The following is a 13446-nucleotide window of genomic DNA, read 5'->3' as shown; positions in this document are numbered from 1 at the left end:
AGTAAGGTAAGACTAGAGTACGTTAATACACTTAACCATAGATAAAACTAATAACAAACACTAAACCTACAAATATAAATATAATACAAATACATTTCATGTTTTTGGTGGAGTTTGAGAAGGGACTCAAGTTTCAAAGACCTTTTTGGGTTTAAACCAAAATTATTTTTCTTTCTTGCCTGAATTGTAATTTTATAAGCTAAAACGTATGTGGACGTGTTTGTTTTAGTGGTAAACTGACCTTTTGTGCTTTCTAGTAAATGGCATAATGACAGCACAGGGAAAACCATCAGTTTGGTTCAGAAACTGTTACAGGAAAGACATTTAATAAGCTTTTGTCAGCTTTGCCAAGAACACAATCTACACTTGGTCAAATGAATCGCATCCTTCAGAACAATACCAGCATGCTTGCTGCATCTATACATCACTAGCTTTATCTCTAATCCCAGCTGAAGTGTATGGTACTAAACGCATGGTTTGATTTCTGTATCAAAGTGTCCTTATTTACATCCTGCTGTTGATGTCATCAAGCTCTGCTGCCATTGAGGTCAAAGGTCAATGCTAGAAGATGATGCCACAAGTTGTGACATCAAGCACCAGGTGATTTCTTTTGTGCTGCTGACATAGTAACCACAGCCTTGGTGTGTTTTTCTGTGTTTAGCTGTCAGAACCCTGTATTAGTATCATTATGTTGTGGTTGTTTTTATATATATACATATAATAAAAAACAAATAATGTCAGTGTTCCTGTAATTTCATTCAGGAGTTTGAGAACTATACACAGGAGCTAAAAATTATTTTTTTATTCAAGTTTATTTTACATTTACAAACATTTTTGGTATATTATAGTGAAAGTACAAATGATTTCCCTTATGCACAAGTTATTTTGTTAATATTTTGCCATAACCAAACAATTTTTATTCCTTAAAGGGTGGACAAACATGTCTAAAAGAGAAAAATAAATTACATTTTGCATAAAAAAAAAATTAAACACAGCTTTAGAATTAAAGCCACATTTTTTAATTTATTGTAATATTATCATTGTTATTACTATAAATAAAATATTAGGTTTTTGCAGATTTACAAATCTTGCTGTACTGCCAAAATTAAAATCATAATTGAATAATGAGAATTACAAACAAATGTTGAGTTATAAGCTATGAAAGTGAAAATATGCTTATCTTTTATTATTATTGAATTTATGTAATTTCATTTAATAATAATTGTAATAATTTATATTAGTAATTATTTGCCATAACCATTCAATCCTGATCCCAAAAACGGTTAGGAAAAACATGCAATTTTTATGACAATTAATCATAATTATATCTCACTTCTCATTACTATAATTTTTATATATATGCATTTTATTTTTGCAGATTTAAAAAAATATATATCTTGTATTGCAGAAATGAAAATCATAATTGTACAAAAATGTTACAAGAAACATGGTAATATAAATTTGGAGGGGAAGTACTGAATCTTTATGAAAAATTATTTTGGTCTTACCAATAGGCTTCATTTTCTTGCAAAATATAATTCACTCTTTTCTTCCTTTTGATTTTGGGGTGAAAAATGACCTGCATATTATTTTTGTGAGATTCACTCAGTTCACAAGGTACAGATCTTAATGCTGTCTGACGTGGAGCTGAACTGTCCCATGGCAAAATCCAGCCCCACGCCGACCCCACAGCCCACCCCGAACGCAGCGTACAGCGGTGGTGGGAATGACCCTTGAAAAGCATGGAGAGGAACCAACTCGTCATCCACGCTATAGAAAGTCAGAGTCCCTGCGGTCCTGTCCAGAAACACCCCGACTCGAGGGCTGTAGGTCACAGGGATCTCCACCTTCTGATTGGCGTGCATGGCTGCGCAGCACATGTCTGACAGCTCCAAGCTCCACGATTGGCTGTTATACCCAAGCCCCGCCCCTGAATCCGCCCCTTTGCGGGACATGGATCCACTGACCACACCCAGAGAGGAGCCACGCCCCCTCCACTCCACCTCCCAGTAGCAGCGGTCGGAGGAGAGGGGCTGGAGACAGAGCACCTGCGTCCAGCCGTCGAAGCGCTGCGGGAGGTCGGGGTACGGCTGAGACGTCTGCTGAAGCGTGGCCACGGTGTCTCCATCAGACAAGACCAGACGCCGGTGGGCCGTGTTTGGATCCAGGGTCAAATCACAAGCATCTAATATAGAGAAAGAGAGAAACAGATGAGAAAATAAAAAACAGAATAAAAAGACAAGATGTGTGAGAAATGAACTCACATTCCAGGAACTCGTCTCTGGTTCTGGGCTCGGGGGCCTGAATACTGTCAATGTTAATTTCTCTCACTGTAAAAAACAAACAAACAAAAAGAATCAGACAAAAGCTTCAGGCTGTAAGGAAATATGGAAATTTACATCTAAAAAAGAACACGGTTTTGAATATTCATATTCATATGGTGGTGAACAGTTTATTAGATAATCTGTCTTTATATCTATCTGTCTATCTTTCTATCCATCCATCCATGTATCTATCTATCTATCTATCTATCTATCTATCTATCCACCCATCTATCTATCTATCTTTATCTATCTATCTATCTATCTATCCATCTATCTATCCATATATCTACCCATCTATCTATCTATCTATCTATATCTATATATTCACCCATCCATCCATCTACACATCTATCTGTCTGTCTGTCTATCTGTCTGTTTCTATCCATCCATCCACCCATCTATCTATCTATCTATCTATCTATCTATCTATCTATCTATCTATCTATCTATCTATCTATCTATCCACCCATCTATCTATCTATCCACCCATCTATCTATCTATCTATCTATCTATCTATCTATCTATCTATCTATCTATCTATCCACCCATCTATCCACCCATCTATCTATCTATCCACCCATCTATCTATCTATCTATCTATCTATCTATCTATCTATCTATCTATCTATCCACCCATCTATCCACCCATCTATCCATCTATCTATCCATCTATCTATCTATCTATCCACCCATCTATCCACCCATCTATCTATCTATCCACCCATCTATCTATCTATCTATCTATCTATCTATCTATCTATCTATCTATCCACCCATCCATCTTGCATCCATCTATCCATCCATATATCTATCCATCCACTCATTCATTCTTCCATCCATATATCTATCCACCCATCTCTTCATCCGTTTGTCTTTCATAATATGATGTGTGTAGTGCAAAAGATATTGTTGTAAATGCTGACGTGTGGGAAAAGCAGGATTGACGCCTGGCCTGTCAGTAGGTGAGTCCAGGAACAGCCCAGGATTCACTGGACAGAGAGAAAGACAGAAACAGTGATCAGTCTGTCCCCTACATGTAATCAGTTTAACTACATTTTAACTACTGTAGCTGCAAACAAACAAAAACATTAATATTACCTTCTGTTGGCTCTCCCCCTACAGAGAGAAGAGACATACAGTCAATATTAGTTTTTAGATATTCAACAATTACAATGATTTTCTGTTTTTAGAGCTAAGGCAAATGTGTGGGTTGGTAGTATTTTTGAGTAAAAACAAGAATATTAATAATTAATAAAAATATTTTTGTATTATTATATTTTATTACTGTGATGCAAAGCTGAATCATTACTCCAGTCTTCAGTGTCACATGATCCTTCAGAAATCATTCTAATATGCTGACATTTTTTTCAGAATTCTTTGCTGAATTGAGAATTCAAGAACAGCATTTATTGGAAATACAAATCTGTATTTGTAACATTAATGTCTTTACTGTCACTTGACAAATTAATGCAGATTGCTAAATATTAAAACTAATTGTTTCATTGAAAATTTAAAAGTTTTATTATTTAAACATAATTTAGTTTTTCATGACCATTTTCATCCTCTCATTGTTATTTGTATTTGAATGTATACATTTATAAATGATGTAGATGGCAAATCTCATGAATTTATAAATGTAAATTATTTTGTTTAAAATGTAATGTATATTTTTCAATCGTCAGTGTACAGTGAGTGACTTACAAGCACTGGCACGGGAGAGGCTACGAGGTCTCACTGACCCCGCCTCCTGGATAGTGGGTGTGGCCTCTTTCACTGTGAGGGATTGAAATGTGACACATGACATCATGTTTCATGAAATAATTTTTTTAATACGTAATGATGACTGACGACAAAACATTTCATTTAAAAGGTTTATAAAATCTAAAAATAATGTACACATTTAGCTCTTGTTGTTGGAAACGCAGCAAATACAGACAAAAAATAAAAAGGACATTTTGAGGTACTTGATAATATATTCTTTAACCACAGTTCACATGAGCAGGAAATGCTAGACAAACCAGAATGACTAGTAAAGATTTCTTAACAAGCCCACACTTGGTTTCATTGTGTGAGGGTTTATGTGAGCATATTTCAGGTACATATTTTGTCCCCTAAAGTTAGTTAGTTGTACATAAAAGCAACAGAAGTTTATCAAAGGACTGTGTGTTCTTTGGCTCACCTGTGTCCTGTCTCTTCTTCCTGTTTCTAGGTAAGAGAGAGCTCAGACTCCATCTGTCCGCTGATGAAGAACAGAATGAGGAAATGTATGAATAGGATTAGAAACACAAAGTCTTGATTTGATTGTAGTGTATGTCTGAGCTGCTGTCGCTCACATTGTCTGGCCGGCTGCTGTCTGTCCACAGCGCTTGATCTCTGCTGTGAGGGACCAGGCTGAGCTTCTCCATTGACTGAGACACAAACAGACACAAACATGATGCAGTTCTTAAAAGCATCTGTGTTAAATTTCAGTAATCAGACATGAATCAAGCGTCACCTTGTTCTCTATCCTCTCTCCTCAGTCTCGGTCTGATTGAACTCAAACTCCAGCGGTCCGCTGACAATTAAAAGTAAAACAGCTTTAAAACACTGTGCACTTGGTTTAGAAAGAATGCAAAGTTGGGTTCAAGTCGGGGACAGTATCTGGAATCTTTCCTTTAAACCAAAATGACAGTGTGCTGGTAAGAATGTGCTTGTGTGTGTCGTCTCACCTTGTTCTTCATCAAGTGTGTTTCTGCTCTGTGTGCTTTGACGTCTTTGAGAGGCCTGGTTTTCTCTTTCTATACAGAGATCATAGAAAATGACAAATAAATTGACACAATGGTGAATGTCAGGATACATTTAAGTCATATTTCACCTCAGAATTAAATAGTGAAAAAAAGAAACTTTGCTTAAAGACAATATGGCCCAATTCCTAGCCCCATCTAAATTTTTTACTATGCATTTAGTGCATTTATATGATTTTAAAGTAGGGATGCACAATATAATCGGACCAATATCGGAATCGGACGATAATGGCTTTAAATGTAATTATCGGCCCGATATGAAAAATTATGCCAATATATCTTGCCGATAAATGTGTAATCTTAAGTAATGTCAATATAAAAAAACACTCTTAAAAAAAAAAAATGCAAAACTGTTATATAAAAAAAAAAAACATTTATATTTTAAAAAAAATAAAAAAAACCACAATCAAAAATATATATATCTCATAATTAATAATTAATAATGCATTAGCTAAGGTTAACTAATGAGATCATATTGTAAAGTGATAATTATTTGCCTTTATAATTCTTTTGCACTTTAATCTGTGTGAATTTTTTTTACTTTAATTTATTTATATAAATTATCAGTTTTTTTTGTTATAAAAAAGTTTAGCATGTATGTTTTATGTTCAGTTCTTTTTGTATAAATAAAACATGATAATACTGTATACTGTGATAATTATTATTTAATTATTATTTAATGTCATAAAAAGTAATGCAAAATTTGTAACTAAATTTCAATACCGTGATTTGCAATTAATTAGATTATTTAATTATTTAATTATTATTTAATTATTATTTAATGTCATAAAAAGTAATGCAAAATTATCTTTATGGTTCTAAAAATAGGCTTCATTTATTTTCTGTATTTTTTTTTTTTTCCAGTCTTTGATTATAGGATATGGACATCTTTCACCCATTAAAACTCACCCTGATCTCTGTCTTCTCCTCTCGGTCTCCCTCTTGATCTAACAGAACTTAAACTCCAGGTGTCTGCTGAGAAATCGAATAAACAATGAGCAAAACTACACCAGACAGATGCTTGTCTTCATATCTTTATGAATATGTCTCATTCTCACCATTGTTTTCTCTTTCCTCTCTCCTTTGTGTTTCTCTTGGTCTCAGTGAACTGCGACTCCTGTCAGCTGCAGAGTGAAAAACTAAACTATGAATGACAAACTACAGATGATTACAAACATACATGAGTAAAAGTGTGCGAGACGCATGTCTTACTGTCATCTCTCTCCTCTCTCGGGGATCTGGCTTGTCTTGGGGAGTTTGTAACACCTCTGTTAACTGATATAAACAAATATTGATATACAAACTATTCAAAATCCTACATACAGCTGCACAAACTCATTGTAAAAACACATTTAAAAAGTTAAATCAAATCACTTTTTCAGCAAACAGTCTCACCTCTTGGCTCATTGTTTCTGACAGCTTGTGCACGCGTGTTCACTGAAGAAAGAAAAATACTTATAGCACAACTGATATTTGATTTGCTAAAATGAAATGAAATGAAATGAAATGAAATGAAATGAAATGAAATGAAATGAAATTAAATTAAATTAAATTAAATTAAATTAAATTAAATTAAATTAAATTAAATTAAATTAAATTAAATTAAATTACCTGCTCCTCGTGTGCTTACTGAAGGCAGTGGTGGGGGTCCTGAAAACATTCACATACATTAGAAACTCTAATAAATAAAATAAAATAAAATAAAAAATAGTTTTATTCATTGATTTCATACCTTGTGCACGAGTGGCTCTGGCTCCTTTTCCAGAAAACACTGTGATGCAAAAAAAATTCTATTAATTTAATTTTGTTTGTATATATATATATATATATATCTATATATATATATATATACATATATATATATATATATATATACATCCAAAAATTTTCCACAAAATATATTAAAATAATTTGACATTTTGTATTTATTTTTATAATTTATTTTTAGATTAAAATTGTATTATTTTATAATAAGATTAGATTAGATTTTATAATAATTTATCTATTCTTCAAATGATCTTTTTTCCATGTGTCTAGTCTCTGTTGTCAATGATATCTTTGCATTGGCAATACTGTGTATAAAACATTCATTCCACTTTGAATTTGACAAATGTGACATTTTTTGTCACCAAATGAACTGTAGTTGACTTACGTTTCATTATGCCTCCTGTTTTCTGTCCGTTGCGGTCTGCAACTGTGAACGCTGTGGTGTTGTACACTGAGGAGAGACACATATAATGATCCTGTGGTGACCCTGTACATGACAGCAGCTCAGTGTGTGATTGTGAGACCTGTGTGTGTTTGTACCTGTCTTGTTGATCTTGTCCAGCTCCTGGTCACACATCTCCTCCACCTTCTCCCTCAGCTGGACGACGACGCTCCTGACAGGATCAAACGTGGCTTCAGGGTTCGCGGTCACAGCTCCCAGATCTCCTCCTTCCAGCGGGCAGCACAGAGACTGATACGTCTGTGGAGACCAGGTATGAAAAGATCATTCATGTGCTCTCTGTGACATCAGCTGTCAGTTTTGGAAACCCCACGTCACCAAATCTGATGAAACCATCTGATCTAACCTTCAGGAAGTAGATACTGTCCTGGCAGTTGATGAGCTCTTTCAGTTCTCCGTCTTTTTTCTTCAGCTGTTTGACTTCGGCCTCCAGTTTGGTCACCACTTCCTGGGCCTCGTTGAGTTTCTCCTGCGCAGTGGAGACCATCACGTCCTGCAGCAGCTCCAGCATCCGCTGCACTGACTCCTGGAGCTCCGACAGGACCATGTCTGCCTCGTCCCGCACTGTTTCTGAGGACCTCTGCACACACACACACACACACAGAGAGGATGCTCAGACCTTACAGGGATAGTTCAGCAAAAAATGTCATTTACTCATCCTCATGTCATTCCAAACTCATAAGACTTTGGTTAGTCTTCATAACACATTTTAAAATATTTCTAATGAAGCCTGAGAGGTTTGTCTTTCCGTTGAGAGTACAGATCCAAAACTATAAAGGTTTTGTTTAAAAAAAAAAAAATCCCTTTATAAAAAACCAAAATATACTGAATAGATATGTTTTGAAGCATGGCTGCTGGTTTGAGTTGGTTTAAACTGGTCCTGAGCAGGAGCTAGTTGCTTAAGACCAGCTTAGGACCAACACATGACCAGCTTAAACCAGCTCAAACCAGCAGCCATGCTTCGAAGCATACATAACCAGCATATGCTGGATTTTTCAACAGGGTTGTGTGACGAACAGATTTATTTCAGGCTTTTATTTGCATATATTAACACATACATGTACGGTAAACACTGAAGCTTGTGTGTTTGTCATTGGTTCTCATGCATGAATCATACATGCACATTTGAGCTTCCATGTTTACCATACTGTATGTGACGTGCTTATACATGTACTGTATGTACCGATCATTGTTTAGATGTAAGTAAAAGGCTTAGTTAAATCTGTTCATCATGCAAAGCCATTGTATCTCTTTAGAAGTCTTAAATTAAACCACAACACACATTTATGACCTTTTTGGATCTTTTAACCAAAGTCTTATGAGTAAATGATGACAGAATTTTTATTTTTGGGTGAACTTTCCCTTTAAAGATCATGATTGTGTGAGATGCGACAGAATAGACTTCAATAATGTTAATTTTTCATTTTATTTTATTGGGTGTAATAAATATTTACCGTGAGTGTGTCTAAGACTTTCTTCATGTCTTTCAGTTCTCTCTCTCTGTCCTGGAGTCGCTGATGGTTCTCAGACAGAACTGCACCCAGCTCTTTCTAATTCAATGACAAAGATTAAGACACAAAACAAGGGTTCAGAATAGACTGGAATGTGGACTGGAATGAGTGCGAGTGGAACAAGACTAGTTCATCGATACTAAAACAGGCTGATACAGTAATACAACACGTCAGGCAAAAGCTAAAGGTGAGTAAGGCTGTTTAAACAGTGAAAGAGCATTTTTCTGAATGATGTCATTGCCTTGCATGCATGATCATTTTCCAGGCTCACTGACGTTATGACAGACGTCAAAAATAAAGATTCCTCAAAGCAGTTGTCATGGAAAAGGAAGAAGCTGAGCATTTGTGCATCTTATTGAAATTCACTTTAATATATACTATGATACTTGAAGGTCATGGAATTTATTTACCATAATTACATTGAAGTATACTACTGAATTATAATAGGGATCTATTTATTTCAGTATAATAGGGAACTACAATAGGGATGCACTGACATTCAAATTTTTGCCAATAATTATTTTTGTTACAATAAATAGCCATAATTAAAATTCTGCAATATTTGATCTAAATGAATAAAAAACTGCATTTATGCATCACAGTATAAAGGGATATTTATTATAATATAATTTATTATAACATACAGTATAAAGGGATATTTATTTTGAGAGTTGTTAAAATTTGCATTTAACAGTATTTTTAAATGATCCCATATCAGCTGATATAGCTCCAATATAATTTATGCTACAGATACAAATAAAACACATTTAATATTGGACCATAACCAATGCGGCACCAATTGTGCATCCATAATTATAATGCTGCTAAAAATATTATGATTATACCATGTTAAGGTAATGGGTTTGTTCAACTCTCAAGTACCAAATTGTAACATGTTTAAAGCTACACTATGTATTTTTTGGCATCGTTACCACCATCATAAACATTGTTTTGTGAACCTAGTCAATGAACAGCAAATGTGCTGCAATGCAAACTATGTTGATTTGTGTTTTATTAAGCACTGTCATTTTCCTTTCTTGCTTGCAAACTCTTTTTACTTCATGTTCATTTATTATTACCCTAACATTATACTCACCATTTATGGATATGATATGAACACAATATTAACCGACAAGATTTCCCAGGAAATCCGGAAATTTTCAGACCACATAACCAGTCATAAGTAGCATGGGTATATTTGTAACAACAGCCAACAATACATTGTATGGGTCAAAAAAAATTCTTTTATGCCAAAAATCATTAGGATATTAAGTAAAGATCATGTTCCATGAAGATATTTTGCTAATTTCCTACAATAAATATATCAAAACATAATTTTTCATTAGTAATATGCATTGCTAAGAACTTCATTTGGACAACTTTAAAGGTGAATTTCTATTTTTTTTTTTTTTTTTTTTGCACCCTCGGATTCCAGATATTCAAATAGTTGTATATCACCCAAAAATATTTATTATTATCGTTATGACTGATTTTGTGTTCCAGGGTCACATTTATACAAATGTGATGTATAAATCTAAATTTTTTAAAAAAAATTGACCCTTATGACAGGTTTAGTGGTCCAGGGACACAGTTATGAACCTTGTGTGGAGACGCTCTCGTGGCCCTTGTGCTGGTTACTGGTGCACAGCCAGCACACGTACATCACCTGCTTCTCGTTTCTCTCAGCCTGTGTGGAGACGCTCTCGTGGCCCTTGTGCTGGTTACTGGTGCACAGCCAGCACACGTACATGTGACAGGAGCGGCAGAAGAACTCCTGCAGGTACTTGTGCTCGGGGCAGATCTTCTGACTCAGGTCACCGGTGGGCGCGATCAGCTCGTGGTTCTTCAGCTTCTCCTGCGTGTTGTGAGGCTTCAGGTGAGTCTCGCAGAACGATGCCATGCACACCAAACACGTCTTCACTGCCGCTCTGGGCTCCGGGCAGCGGTCACAGGGCACCGCCGAACCTGGCAGCTTTTTGGAGGCCCCTTTGCTCCGTGTGCGCGCACGCTCAGACGCGGAGGACGCGGCGCTCCGGGCGCTCTTGATGGACTCTCGCCCCGTGGAGCTGAGGGCCCCTCGGCGGAGCTGCTCCACGGCTTCGGCCAGCATGGTGTTCCTGCAGAGAGTGGGACGAGGGTTGAAGTTCTGCCGGCACTCCGGACAGCTGTAGGTGCCGTTTTTCCTGCCTTCATTGTCCCAGTAATCTGCGATGCAGGCCATGCAGTAACTGTGACCACACGGGATGGTCACGGGGTCAGAGGGCAGATCCAGACAGACGGGGCAGTTAAACTGCTCCTCCGTCCATAGACGAGCACTCATTCTGAGAATTAAATTAAGAATGCAGTAATAAAATAAAGTCCAGTGTATTCCACACGCACCTGGGACAGAGTCGGTGTAAATGCTCGAGCTGTGAGTGTGTGTGTGTGTGTGTGTGTGTGTCTCCGGTCTGACTAGATGAGGGTGTGAGACACTCACTGAGCAGGTTTGGGGAGAAAATCAGGCCCGCGTTTGCATTCCTCTTCATTTGCAGATTGCACTACATGTGTAGGAAGTAAATGAAAGAATCGAGTAAAATAAAGTGAAATACAAATAATAGATTTTCTGAGGAAAAGCTGGGTGCCTGTGCAAAATTTAGCACCATAACACTAGACAAAGGGCATGGTAATGGTTTTAAAAAAAAATGAGATGAAGGGAAAATATATATATAAATATATATACATACTAACGATAAACTCTAAAATATATAGCTAAGTATATATATATATTAATGTTTTTGCTTTCTCCCGAGAAACTTTGCGTTCCGACTGAACTTATAAAAAATATATATATTTTGGTGCTTTTATGATTTATTTATGAAATGTGTAATGCATACTTTTTAAGAAATAGTAACAATGTTCAAATACTATTAATAAATTGCAATAAAGTTTCTCAGACACAAATTCATGTTATTAATTGTTTAAAATGTTGCCTATGCAAGCAGTTTATTTGTCCTGGTTCTTCATTAGTTTCTCCTTGATCCTGTTTTCTGTCTTTAGTATTCTGTTCAATCGTTTACTCTTGTCTGGCCAGAATAACAATCAATTAATCGTTTCAGAAACGGGACAGTATCACTGTATGTGAATGTTGACAGCAGAGGGAGGTGTTGAGCTGCTCATGTGGCCTAAAATCCGTAATCCGTGCTTGAAATCTCTCATGAATGATTTCATTTTCATATCGGTCATCACCCACCGGACCTGAGTGGAGACAGTATTAATGGCTCATATGACCCCTGTTAGAGCTTAACAGAAAACAAGCAACATGAATACTGGAAAAGGAATTATCCAGGACCTGATTCTGATTAGGAGAACTATGTTCTATGCACCTCACATGACTTTTTACTGTATGTTTAACATCCAGATGTACTGGTTATGAACCATAGGGTGAATGGTAGGGTGAATGGTAGGGTGTAAACTGGGCAACTTTTCTACCATTCAGCACAATGACAAAAAGCGTCTCTGACTACCTAAATCCAGCCTGCTCCTCTTGTGCTGCAGAAGATCCGAGGCCTAAACACACACTCTCTTTGTGTTTATGTGTGTGATGATAAATGATGAGCAGCGCTTCTGATCGGCCCTGCAGTAAGTCTAAATGGAGTTCCAAAGCAATTAATAAAGTGCTCGGAAATGTATCCCATCCATTTACTCTTTTAACAAACTACAAATGAAAACAAATGAATCAGTAAATAATCCGACATGTTAACGAGGCCGTATGTCTCTGTTCAGTAGAAGAGTCAATAGTCTGCGCGCAGAGATCCTTCATTCCAGCAGTGTTTGTGTTTGGGACTCTGTGAGCATGTTTTTCACTCAAAGATATCAAAACACTCACTACCATCACTTGTGTGTGTGTGTGTATTGAGTGAGTTTATTACATATTCACAAAACAATTCAATCTTAATATTTTTGCGTGTGTGTGTGTGTGTGTGTGTGTGTGTGTGTATTGAGTGAGTTTATTACATCTGTAGAAATCAAGGCAATCTTAATATTTTGGCAATGCAAGCATCACTTCTTAGAATCTGCATGATGTTCTTGAGAAGTTTCTTCTTCGAGTGAGTGTGGTGTTTGGGGCGGCTGTGGCTCCAGAACTTCTCATCTGTGTTCAATCATCAACACGTCCTTGACCATCGCAGCTGATTTCTACATAACAGGCTCCAAAAATCCAGCCTCACCCCTCAGATATCAAGAACTGGCCGGTATTTCTTCTCACTTTCATGTGAAATGTACATGATTTTACCATTTTAATTGAGCTCCTCATCATCTCCAGATCTCTACATCTGCAGAAGGTCACAGTCATTGACTCCTGGGCAAAAAGCCAGAGAAGCTTCTTATATGATGAATTGACCTTGGACTGGATAGCAGCTGTAGCTCGTATGAAGTGTGCTTTTTACTAAAAGACAGTTATCCTGCTCTCTTGAGAACGCATCACAAGCACAATCTATTGCACTATTCTACAAGTCGACCATGTTAAAGTGAGTCCACCCCAAAATAAACATTAATTATTAAATTTGGGAGTTGACATAAAAAGTAAAAGTTGGGAGCTTGCATCAAAGCATAGCTTAGTACA

At 36.4% G+C, this 13446-nt stretch overlaps 1 protein-coding gene across 4 annotated transcripts; it reads right to left on the bottom strand.

Annotated features, from left to right (window-relative positions):
• Positions 1-228: 228 nt before the first annotated feature.
• trim25l (tripartite motif containing 25, like) lies at positions 229-11283 on the bottom strand. Of its 4 annotated transcripts, none has more exons than XM_042725370.1 (20): positions 10513-11283; positions 8790-8885; positions 7682-7915; positions 7416-7575; positions 7261-7326; positions 6841-6879; positions 6720-6758; positions 6504-6545; positions 6321-6383; positions 6167-6247; positions 6018-6083; positions 5034-5102; positions 4820-4879; positions 4659-4733; positions 4505-4564; positions 4027-4098; positions 3424-3441; positions 3249-3314; positions 2265-2330; positions 229-2185 (listed from the first exon to the last, which is right to left on the bottom strand). In XM_042725370.1, the coding sequence occupies exons 1-20, from the start codon at positions 11164-11166 to the stop codon at positions 1611-1613; spliced, it is 2601 nt and encodes an 866-aa protein (XP_042581304.1). In that variant the 5' UTR covers positions 11167-11283; the 3' UTR covers positions 229-1610. The 4 variants fall into 4 exon arrangements, with proteins under 4 accessions (XP_042581304.1, XP_042581305.1, XP_042581309.1 ...); XM_042725371.1 differs by having other exon boundaries at positions 6018-6080; XM_042725375.1 differs by having other exon boundaries at positions 6018-6080; positions 6167-6232.
• Positions 11284-13446: the final 2163 nt, after the last annotated feature.

The sequence above is a fragment of the Cyprinus carpio genome, chromosome B6 (assembly GCF_018340385.1).
Source record: "Cyprinus carpio isolate SPL01 chromosome B6, ASM1834038v1, whole genome shotgun sequence".
In the NCBI taxonomy this organism is placed as follows: Eukaryota; Metazoa; Chordata; class Actinopteri; order Cypriniformes; family Cyprinidae; genus Cyprinus; species Cyprinus carpio.
The sequence above is the reverse complement of the archived record's forward strand: the minus strand, read 5'-3'. Positions and strand labels throughout refer to the sequence as shown.

Coding starts and splice junctions, on each gene's coding strand:
- trim25l (XM_042725370.1), bottom strand. CDS start 11,166: ATGAGTGCTCGTCTATGGACGGAGGAGCAGTTTAACTGCCCCGTCTGT. Junction 6,084..6,166: donor AGAGGAAAGAGAAAACAATG/GTGAGAATGAGA, acceptor TCGATTTCTCAG/CAGACACCTGGAGTTTAAGT. Junction 4,099..4,504: donor GAAGAAGAGACAGGACACAG/GTGAGCCAAAGA, acceptor AATCCCTCACAG/TGAAAGAGGCCACACCCACT.